Source organism: Cucurbita pepo, chromosome LG01 (assembly GCF_002806865.2).
Source record: "Cucurbita pepo subsp. pepo cultivar mu-cu-16 chromosome LG01, ASM280686v2, whole genome shotgun sequence".
NCBI lineage: Eukaryota > Viridiplantae > Streptophyta > Magnoliopsida > Cucurbitales > Cucurbitaceae > Cucurbita > Cucurbita pepo.
This window is the reverse complement of record NC_036638.1, coordinates 3919881-3931508: the sequence shown is the minus strand read 5'-3', so window position 1 is coordinate 3931508 and position 11628 is coordinate 3919881. Positions and strand designations below refer to the sequence as shown.

Genomic DNA, 11628 nt, shown 5'->3' with positions numbered 1-11628 from the left:
TTTATTTTATTTTATTTTATTTTATTTCCATAATATATTGTAGTGCCAAATTTTGTGTGTGGGTGGGCTTTAGTGGGTGGCATGGCAGCCTTTTGTACCACTATACCCCCACCTTTCTTTTCTAATTACCCCAATCCCAATATTCACTCTCTTTTCCATTTAATTCAAACTCGACTATAAATACTTTTATTATTTATGTTTAACAAATATGTGTCTAAAATCTAGGAGACGTGGAATGTTTTAGCTACCATTACTTCGATTACTTAGAAGTATTAAAGTGAACTTCTTTTTATTGGTATTAAAAGGAATGGATGAAGATATGTTATATCAAGTAGACTAGAATCATCCATCCAACATAAGAAAAGTTATTCACGTGCAATATTAAGTCAAGTCAATCAAGTCATTTTACCGTACAAAAATAATGGTTTCCAAATGTCAATTCTAACAAAAATGACTTCGCATGATTTAGTCGCGTGGATAATAACTTTTTGTATATCTTGCTTAGATTTTAGTTTGATGTGAAAGTTGAATGAGATATGATTTGTTAGTTGGAGAATTTGTATGATATATATGCCATTGATTAGCGATTATGGAACATTTTAGTTATAAATTTGAATCTTTATCTTGTTTTATGAGTATAAAGGTTATATTACGAAAAAGAATAGTACATCACCTCTTATCCCATGAAACTATGAAAGTGGATAAAGAAAGACAAAATTAAAGCAATTTTTGTCTTTTTTATTAATTTCTTAATGGACGAGAGGCAGGCGTAGGACGAAAGACATGGACGTGAGTACATTAGAGCCTTTCATTTCCAAAGTTTAAAAAAAAAACCAAAAAAGACTTATGATACAAAATGACTGAAACACCCTCCTGCCACGTAAACAAAGGACAACACCACTTTTTTCCTTTGAAAAATTCACGTCCCTCTCACTTCTCTCATCCATGGGTAAAAGATGTCTACTTAATGGTAAAACTCGGTTCTACTAATTAAACGGGATTAAAGATAGAAATTCTATTTATTTATTTATTTATTTATTTATTTATTTATTTATTTAATCTTGAGTTTCTAAAAATTATTTTAAACTTAAAATTTATTAGGATGTTTTATTATTATTTTGAATAGAAAGATTTAGAAAAATAAAAATGGTTGAAAAGTAGTATTTATGTGTGGATATATAAAAAAAATGGGAGGTTTTAGTGTCGTGGATATGTTTATCCAGAAGTTGAAGAAAAAGTGTAATTAAAAAATGGCAGAAGCATAATATGATATTGATGGTAGGGAGATTTAGGTAAATTGAGGTTGAAAGGATTAGAAAAGGCAAGAGATATGAGTTTGGGTTATAAATAAGGCAGCCAATCTCCCACTTTTAAACACAACTAATATCCGATACCAAAAAAACCGTGAGAGAAAGAGAGAGAGAGAGAGAGAGAGAGAGAAAATGAACCAGCAAGAGAGTGAAGAGCATGAAGCAGTACAAATGTGTGAGTTGTACACTCCATTATACATCCAAATGCTTCCCCAACAACAAGGTTTCTACCTCTTCTTTTAACTTTACCCAAAACTCTATTTTCTTTTTCTTCAATTTTGATGTTCTCAATGCAACGGAAATTTGGTTTTGGTTACAGATAATAATTTGGTTGAAGCAAAACGGAGACGACGTCGTAAGAAGAACAGAGGATCGGAAGCGGATGCGGTGGCAAAGAAGAGGAAGCTCACAGCCGCGCAGGTTCATCTTTTGGAGACTAATTTTGGGAGTGAACATAAGTTGGAGTCGGAAAGAAAGGACCGTCTCGCGTCCGAGTTAGGGCTCGATCCTCGCCAGGTCGCCGTCTGGTTTCAGAACCGCCGTGCCCGCTGGAAGAACAAGAAACTTGAGGAGGAATATTCTAGCTTGAAGAAGCTTCATGAATCCGTCGTCGTTGAAAAATGCCGTCTTGAAACTCAGGTCCATTTTCACCCTTTCTCTCTCTGTCTCTCCTGCTGGTTTTCGTCTTTCCAGACACAACCAAACATTTTCTATTATTATTTTATAATTCAATATAATAAATAATTATTTAAAAAATTAAAAAAAAAAAACACATATTATAATTTTAAAGTTAGTTAGTTAATAACACATTTACTATTTTTCAATTTTTGTAACTGAATAGAGTAAAATCTATGTTGGCTTAATTTTTATATTAAAAAAAAAAAAAAAAACAGGAATTTGAGTACATCTCCATCAACCGAAAGGTGTTATTAGAGGAGAAAAAGCTTGGTAACTTTGGGTGATAAAGAGAGGGTGGGACACCATTTATGAACCAACGTGCATGGGCTCTGGGCTCGAAGAAGCCCACGCCACCTTCTTCAAAATATGTTTTTTTTTATTTCTTTTCTTTTCTTTTTCTTTTTACGAAAATAATAAAACTTTCCATAACCCAATTGCCTTACTACAACACCATCTCATTGGACAATAAAACTCTTTTTTTAAAAACAAACAAAAAAAAAAAAAACTAAAGTTATAAAAGTAATTATAAAGTGTTTCGTACAACGTTGTCCGTGTTTCTATGGGCCATCGGCCCACTTTGGTCCCCCTCACTTCTACATTGCACCAATCAAGACTCAACAACACCCATGGAGATAATTAACTTTTACCCTACTAACTAAACAATTTTATTACTTTTACCCATTTAAATATACCGAAAAATAAAACTATTTAACCATTTCTTTTAGTAAACAAAGATAAGCAAAAAAGTAAGGTTAATTTGTTGGTGATGATTTTACAGATACTGAAGCTGAAAGAACAACTTTCAGAAGTGGAGAAAGAAAAGGAGAGGTTGATAATGGGAGAACGGGGCGATGGGCCTTTAAGCAGCAGCAGCCCAAGCCCATCGATGTCAATGGACGCCGTCGACCCTACAGGCCTTGGGGAATTTGGAGCATCATTCGAAGATGTGTTCTATTACATGCCTGAAAACTCTTGCATTTATGGCATGGAATGGCCCAATCCCTATATTTGATATTATATTTTAGTTTTACTAATAATTCCATCTTAATTTATAAATGTATTATTATTATTATTATTATTATTAATGTTTTCTTTTTCTTTCTCTTTTTGTATAAAATTTATGAATCTAGTGTAAATCCTAATTTTCCCTTTCATTTTCTCTCTTTCACTATTTTATTGATTAAACTAAAATAAGTGTGTCTTGTAGGGGTAAAAAGGTAAATATGGAAAACTGAATGAAAGCGAAAAGAAGAAGAAAAAGAGGTGAAAATGGTGATATTTTAGAGAAAGATGCTACAAGTTGAGCATAATAATGCACAACAAAAATAATGGAATATGTATACAACGTCACTCTTCAATCACAAACATAGTGGAATAAATAGTTGGTGACTCTATTTTATATTTTATGTGTCCTGTCTTTTCCATTACGNAGAAAGATGCTACAAGTTGAGCATAATAATGCACAACAAAAATAATGGAATATGTATACAACGTCACTCTTCAATCACAAACATAGTGGAATAAATNTTCTTTTTCTTTTTCTTTTTGTATAAAATTTATGAATCTAGTGTAAATCCTAATTTTCCCTTTCATTTTCTCTCTTTCACTATTTTATTGGTTAAACTAAAATAAGTGAGTCTTGTAGGGGTAAAAAAGTAAATATGGAGAACTGAATGAAAGCGAAAAGAAGAAGAAAAAGAGGTGAAAATGNATTAAACTAAAATAAGTGTGTCTTGTAGGGGTAAAAAGGTAAATATGGAAAACTGAATGAAAGCGAAAAGAAGAAGAAAAAGAGGTGAAAATGGTGATATTTTAGAGAAAGATGCTACAAGTTGAGCATAATAATGCACAACAAAAATAATGGAATATGTATACAACGTCACTCTTCAATCACAAACATAGTGGAATAAATAGTTGGTGACTCTATTTTATATTTTATGTGTCCTGTCTTTTCCATTACGTCCTATCCATCATAATTATTTATACAATCAAATAAATGTGGTATAATAGAATCATTCTTCAAAACTTAAAACTATTTTCTATAACTTATTTCTAAATTTCAAAATATCTAATCATTTTCGTCTCAACTCCTAAATTTTGGGTGTTATATAATAAAAAATCTTAAACTAATAATGATATGAAAACTTTGAATTTATATCCTTTACCAAATTTGATTATAAAAACGTTAGTAAACACGTGTAACTTATAATTATAAACTCTCTTTTTCAACAAAAGACAATTTTTTAAAAGGAGGATATAAATTTTTGAAGAAGTCCATGGTTGATGTATGAACAATTTTTAAATTGAGGGTCGTAATTGATAGAATTATAAATATGTGAATTTGATACAAGATTATGGATGAAAATTTAAAAATTGGAGATGAATGAAAATTAAGAGTCCGAAACAACTTAGTAGCCATATTCTGGGCCGACAGCTAAGCCCAAGAAGAAACAATATCTTAAAAAGAAAGAGAGAATAACTGATCCGAGTCCAATTATTATTATTATTATTAAAATACCAAAGCAGCTAACAATTTTTAATTTAAAAAGAAAATATATGGAAGAAGTGAATTTTTTAGTATGGAAAATATCCAGAAAGAAAAACCGAATATATATTAATATTAATATTAATATTAATTGGAGAAGGGCGGGATACATACCATTTTATGTACGTCCCTATAGTTAAACCCAAACCCCTAATCCCAATTATCGTAAATTATAATTATTAATCAATTTTGATACCCTCAATATCTCGGGTAATTAAGCTCTTAACACCTCCACGCCGACGTGGCAACCAGAGGCCTCTCGTGCCAGCACAGCACCAGCTCAGCATGCCGTTTTCCTACTTGGAACCCTTGAACCTGTACTTTTCCAAGTAAGCACTCCGCCTGAAAATCTGCAAACTGGCTCAGCGCCACTGGCCTCATCCCGGCGCCGTGGAATACCTCCCTCCACGGCGGCGCTGCCATTCTCCCTGCTCCTTCCACCGCAGCCAATATCTTCGGCCGGAACACAAACGTCTCTATCCTCCGCACCCAGTCCCCGCCAGCCACCGCTGCGTCCAGCGACTCTAGCATCATGGCGTAGAACTCCAGGCTATCTACCAAATTCCTCTTGAACGACGCCGCGCCGGAGTCCGACCATCCTTCACCGTCAACGAACACGACGACGCAGGGCGACACCCGTCGCACGTCGGAGAGAAAAGACCCTATACTGTTTATACTCCCAAGACGGCGGAAGATCGCGGGCGTTAATAAAATCGCGGCCTTCTCCCCTTCCATGAACTTGACCGATTTGAACGACAACGTCTCGAAGGTCCGAAGCGGCACCAGATCTATATGAAACCGAATCTTCAGATCCTGAGCGAACTGACACAGATTCTCCCTAATCAACCTACTCTCAATCGCAAATTCCTCCGGCACCACCGCCGTTATCCGAAGCACCGGCGGAATCATCTTCCTGGACTCTGCCTTCTCTGCAATCTCCTTCATGAAAGACGCGTACTGCCCTCCAAACCCAATATCAAAATCAACAATATGAATGAAAGACGAACCGTTAAGAGCTTCAAGAAGCGCCTGATTGGTAGTGAAGTGGGAGAACATGGGAATTGGAGAAATTGCAGAGAAGACCTTGTAAGCCCTGATTGTATGAACAATTTCGGGCCAGGAGGAGAGGCGATTGTGGCGGTTGGAGGCGGAGAGGAGAGATTGAAGAGCCTCTTTGAAGAAGAAGGCGGCCCGCTGAAGGGGCTTTCCGGTGGAGGATTGAAGGCGTTGATTGAGGCGCTCCAATATGACTTGGGCGAGTTGGAAGTCATTGGAATCGAAACAATCAGCGGTGCGGACTATGTCTTCAAGGAATTCGCAGGAGGAGTTGTTGGAATTGGGAGCGGCCAAATCGAAGGAATTGAAGGTGGGGGTGTGGTTGGAATAGGGGGGTTCAGAGAGGAAGAAATCAGGGGAAACCAGATGGGTTTGATGATCGAAGGGGTGGGAGTGGAGGAAATCAGGGAATTGAGGAACATGATTATTGTTGTTGGGATTGGGATTGGGATTGGGATTGGGGTTTGGGTTTGGGTTTTTGGGAGCAGAGTTGGAGTCATCGTGTAAGCCCAAATCTCCCATGATGGAGTCCCAGTCGAGGTTGTGGAGGGCCTGTTCATCCCAGTCCAGAGAAGGGTTGTTGTTGTTGTTGTTGTTGTTGTTGTTGTTGACGTTGGGACGATCGTCAGAGGGGAGGAGTGGAGCGGAGGAGAGGGTGTGTGGGTCAGGCGCCACAGGGCTGGGGCTGCGGCGGAGGTCGAGGACGGAGGTGGGTTCGTAACAGGGGTTGGTAATATTGGGGGTGGAGGTGGGGGTGGGAGTGGGGGTAGCGATGGCGATGGCGGAGGGAGAGGAATTGAGTTTAGGATTTGGAGAAGAAGAGGGCAATTGGTGATTGGAAACAGGAACTCTCATAGCTAAGATGAGAAGAGGAGAAGAAGAAGAAGAACAACAACAACAAGGGTGGGGCTGTGGAGGTAATGAAAGAAGCCTTTTTATGATGATTGAGTGAGTTAGCGTGTTTTATTTAACCAATGCCAAAAGGAGATGGCGACATAAAAGGATCCTCTTCGGAAAATGGAACTACCCAACTATCCACTCCAATCCCTCGCCCTTTTTTTTTTTTTTTTTTTTTTTTTTTTTTTTTTTTTTTTTTTTTTTTTTNTTTTTTTTTTTTTTTTTTTTTTTTTTTTTAATTTTACCATACCAATTAATTCTTACCTTTCACTTTCCATTTTAAATTCAGTAACAGTTCAATTTTTACTTTCCCACAAATTGTGAAGATTTAATTAAATTTAATTATCTTACTTTAATTAATAAAAAAAAAAAACTGATTTTAAGGTAAAAATTGTCATGTTTGCTGGTGTTTAAAATTTTATTTGAAAATTTTAAACATGTGAAGTTTATGGTAAAACTTAATTTTATTTATTTATTCTAAATAGAAAGATATAAATATTTTTCATTGAGTTCAATTATAAGTTTTTTGACCATAAATTTTCAACAGGGTATCTATTAGTTATTTAAACTTTCAAAGTTGCTTTTTTAAAAAATTGAATCTATAATTTTTAAAGGGAATAGAAATGTCATAATTATTAAATTATAGTAAAGTTGCCGAGAGTATTCATTTTAACTTTTAATATTTACACTCAATTCAAATCATCCAAATTATTCTACGATATAAATTTATTAGATATAAAATTAACAAATTTAAGATCCATATATAAAGCACTTCAACAAAAACAAACACAAACTATCAAGATCTATTTTAGTTTTTTTTATAGATGTATTTAATTATTATATAAATGATTTGTTTAAGTATTAATAAAAAGTTCATATTACTAGTTTAGACGTAATAAATACATTAATAACTATATTATAATAAAATTAATCTAATCATAATTTCTGTAATATTCTATTTTCAAGATTTAGACTAAAATTTATAATCCAACTTTGATACTAGTCGATTCCAATATGATCCGGTACTAGAGCTTCACCCGAATCTAAACTTTAAATTTTAGTCCAAAATCTCACTAAATTTTAGTGGTTACTAATCATGAGTCTCTTTCTTGTAATTAAAAAGTATCGAAAAAAAAGGAAAAANAACTACTTCCACAACAGATAACAATACATCTTCACACTTACAAGCAAAAAAGGAAAAAAAAAATTTAGCTTGCAACCGACAATCATGGCACCGAGAATAAGAGGGAAAAAATGGTGCGAGGGAAGGAAGAAGTGCAGCAAGATGAAGTGCAAGAAATAAATCGAGATCTCTTCCTAACGGGCACCGGTTCGAAACGAAAAGAAAAGGGNCAAATGGCATGACATACATGAGGAACAAGTAATATGGGAAAAAGATGGGGGCATGATCGACACTAGACAGAGGACTGCCCCCCTCTCTTTTTCATCTCTTACAAGCTTCTCTTTGAAGCCTAATCTTGCTTTTTTTTCTTCCATGTTTGCTTTTTTTTTATTCTCGGCTTGGTTCGGTTTCGGCTTTGGCCTATTAGTTTTGCTTGTTCGTGTATGAAGCGAAGCCGAGAGGTTAGCCGAGAAGCCAAGCCAAGCTGTGGAAAGCAAGAGAGGTCAGAGAGAAACTTTATTGCCCTCACAATGGGAGGCTGATTAAACAGAAAAGAAAAAAGATGTTTAGGCTTATGGTTAATTGAATAATAAAATAAACCCTTTTTATGAGTTTTTTAAAAAAATTTGCTAGTTTTTGTTTCTTTCATTCTACTTTGTGGCTTAAACCATTGTTTTATCCTCTCTCTGTTGAAGCTTTTCACTTTACCCCAATAATTTAAAATAAACAATAATAATTATAAAAATATATATTAACATAATATCTTAATTTTAACGAAATTAATAAAGTTGAATTAATTCAATTGAATTTGGCGAGTTTTATTAAAAATTGTTGTAGACGGGACGATTAAATTAAGAATGACATGATTTAACCATTCTTCCTTTCCCTCCTCAATTGCATATCCAAAAATATTCAAAGTTTTGAAATGGAGAGGTAAGACTTTTGTAATATGCTCGACATTCCTAAGTCATATTCTCTCTCGTGTCAATTAACTCGTTAGATGGGTTCATTTAATAATAAAAATTAAAATTAAAAAGGGGCATTAAAATGAAAAGAATTTCCCTCGGAACCCTAGCCAGACAAGGTAAAAAGGTAAAAAGAGAAAAGGGGAGGGGAAACAAACTGAAAAGAAAAAGAAGTGAAAGAAGTGAAAGAAGGCAAAGTTGAGCATTAAAGTGAGTAAAGTTGGGGGCNAACTAAAAAATGTGAAATAGAAACTATAATATAAATGGTTCCAAATCAAATCTAAAACGGAAGTACAAATTTTCAGTTGTGTTATTTAGTTTTGTATAGTATATTTAATTGATAACAACTGTCTAGAAAGACAAGTGGCATAATGGCCACATTAAGTGGGTCCCACAAATTGACGAGGACTTTTGTCGCCAGTCGGCCATCGGTTGACTACTTATGTCCCACAGGGCCACTAATTTGTCCAACATCAAAAACATCTACCACCACACGCAACCCAACAGCGCGTCATTTCCACGCTCCTCTAAGTCATTTTTCGAATGTATTTGCTTCATAAAATATTTAAAATTAAAAAAAAAAACTTTTAATTTCCTTTCTACTTCCTCAAATTATTTTTTTTTTAAATTTTCTTTTTTTTTAGTTATCAACTTTAAGATGATTAAAATGAGATGGTTCAATCATAAAAACTAAATAGTTAAACGTGTTTTGATTGAAACAATTATATGTTTGGGTGACCTCTGGAGAATTTTTTTATAAGATATATATGAGTGAGAACAAAACATGTTGAAAGAATTCGTGTTGTTACGTTGGAATAATATTCCGTTTATAAAAATCATAGAAATCAATTAGAGGCAGAAGCCGAAAGTTGTAAAGTTGTAGAAATATAAATAAATATATTATATAGAAGAAAGGTGTAGATGCAAAAGGAGATGGCAAGGGAATATGTTCGAATTGGGTGAGAAAGCAAGAAGTGATTGCCAAATCGACGAGTTTTCCAAATTCACATACTCAAAAGCAAACCCAAACCATATATTCAACTTTCACCATCCTTTCTTTTCTTTTTTGTGCCATTATTGCCACTTTATCACAAAGTTAACCCCTTCCTATGTAAAAAAAAGATGTTTTGGGTCCTTTTTCTATAAATTATTAATTTTTTTTTTTTAAATTTTAATTACGAATTACGTTTTATTTTATTGAATCATATGTAGGAATAAATCTTGAAAGTAATAATATCGTTTTTAAAATTTGAAATGTTATTTTGTAACACCAACACCGATCCTCCCCTTTTGTTACGGGGAAGTGTGAAGACTTGAAGGGATCCAACGCACCCAATTATAGACATGAAAAAGGAACTTTTTGGGTGCATAGAATTGTGTGTCATTTTATATTATTGATACTATATACATGTATCTTTCAAATATGAAATTCATTCAAACATAAAATATCCATCACTAATGATATATACTAAATTCACCATAAATTTGATATTAACCATATATTACATTAAATGATTAACATATAATATATTAACCCAAAAGCTTTGAATTGATTGGTGATTTGAATATTAGGAAATGGTTAAGGAGATATGGAATTAAGCATCCAAATCCAGATTATAAAGAATATTACATAATTTAATGCTATAAAACAAAAGGACATAAATAAATCATAATTGATGTCACGTGTATCAGGTTATAGCATATGTGGATTATTCCAACCTAATATAAAATTAGTATCAGAACCTTATTGATTTAGAATGCAATCAAAACAAACTCCTTACTCATTCAAAACCTATGAATCATTCATATTCAACATTAAAATTCCATAAAAAGAAAACATTTAAATTTCTCCAAAATATATATACCTTTTCCGTACCTACATATTTCCAAATTCTGGCCTAAATTTTATATATTTCTATACCATATTCTAATTTTCTTGCCATAAACTTGTACTCTTAAAATATAATTATGCTACTCAAAATGTGAAATAAATTGTTTCGGCTTTGTTTCAGGGCCTCCTCAACAGCCTTCATTATTAGGGTCGAGAAATCAAACCATATACAACATGTATCACGACTAGTAGGAACTAATTTTCAAAATTGATCCTTGGACGGTACTTTTCTTTTTTGGGTATGGTTGAATGCACCATACTTCTCTAAGTATGCACACCTACATATGAACTCACTAAATAGGATCGCTTACGTACCCTCTATACCTAGCTATGGGCTAGTGCACGATCACACTGTAAGAAACCAATAGAAAGGAAAGGAACATGAATAATGATGTGGTGTATGCATTTATAATCATGCTCATATAGCATACAACATGCATGAAGTCTCGCATTAAAAATTATGATCTAATGAGATGACACATGTAATGAATTCAATATAAGACGTACATACATATTCATTATATTTCATGCATGCTTATCATACGTAAAACATCATGGTATCTCACAAAGCATAAATATAATCATATTAACCTAGCAAACATGAATAATAACAAACAAGAAGCCATACATCACTATATTCACTTGAATTTCATAACATAAATAATAACCCATCCTAAAAACTTTTAAGAGATTAAAAGAAAGAAAAAAAAAACCCTAAATACGGTAAAAAGTCTAAAAATGACCATTTAACCTTTTCTAACCCTCCATGATATCACTTTACAATAGGTAATTTTTTTTTTCTAAAGAAAAGTAAAAAAAGAAAAAAAGAACCGTCCAAGATTAATGGGTTAAAATAAATTCACGTTTTAGATTATAATATATAGATATATTATATATAAATAAATAAAGGTGGTGGAGAAGAATATATTATAAAAAAAATGAAGAAAATATTTGAAGTCCATGTCCTTAAGGGCTAAGTTTCGAAGGGAAAGACACGCGGTGGGAGGTGGAAGCTTGAAGCTTACAAAAGAAAAGAGAAAAAGGGATTGAGATTCCAAATTTGCATAATTGATGAAACACGATAATGACTTTAGGAACTTCATTTAATTTCAGGCCTGATCATCATCATCATCCTGATCATGGGTATCTTCTATCTCCTATGT

General features: G+C 33.5%; 2 protein-coding genes across 2 annotated transcripts; one reads left to right on the top strand and one right to left on the bottom strand.

Annotated features, from left to right (window-relative positions):
• The first annotated feature begins 1393 nt into the window (after positions 1–1393).
• On the top strand, positions 1394–3057 carry LOC111777336 (homeobox-leucine zipper protein ATHB-40-like). Its single transcript, XM_023656882.1, has 3 exons — positions 1394–1533; positions 1630–1949; positions 2767–3057. The coding sequence occupies exons 1-3, from the start codon at positions 1443–1445 to the stop codon at positions 2998–3000; spliced, it is 645 nt and encodes a 214-aa protein (XP_023512650.1). The 5' UTR covers positions 1394–1442; the 3' UTR covers positions 3001–3057.
• A 1518-nt stretch (positions 3058–4575) lies between these two features.
• On the bottom strand, positions 4576–6536 carry LOC111811752 (scarecrow-like protein 15). Its single transcript, XM_023698781.1, has one exon. The coding sequence runs from the start codon at positions 6442–6444 to the stop codon at positions 4756–4758; it is 1689 nt and encodes a 562-aa protein (XP_023554549.1). The 5' UTR covers positions 6445–6536; the 3' UTR covers positions 4576–4755.
• Between the last annotated feature and the right edge of the window lie 5092 nt (positions 6537–11628).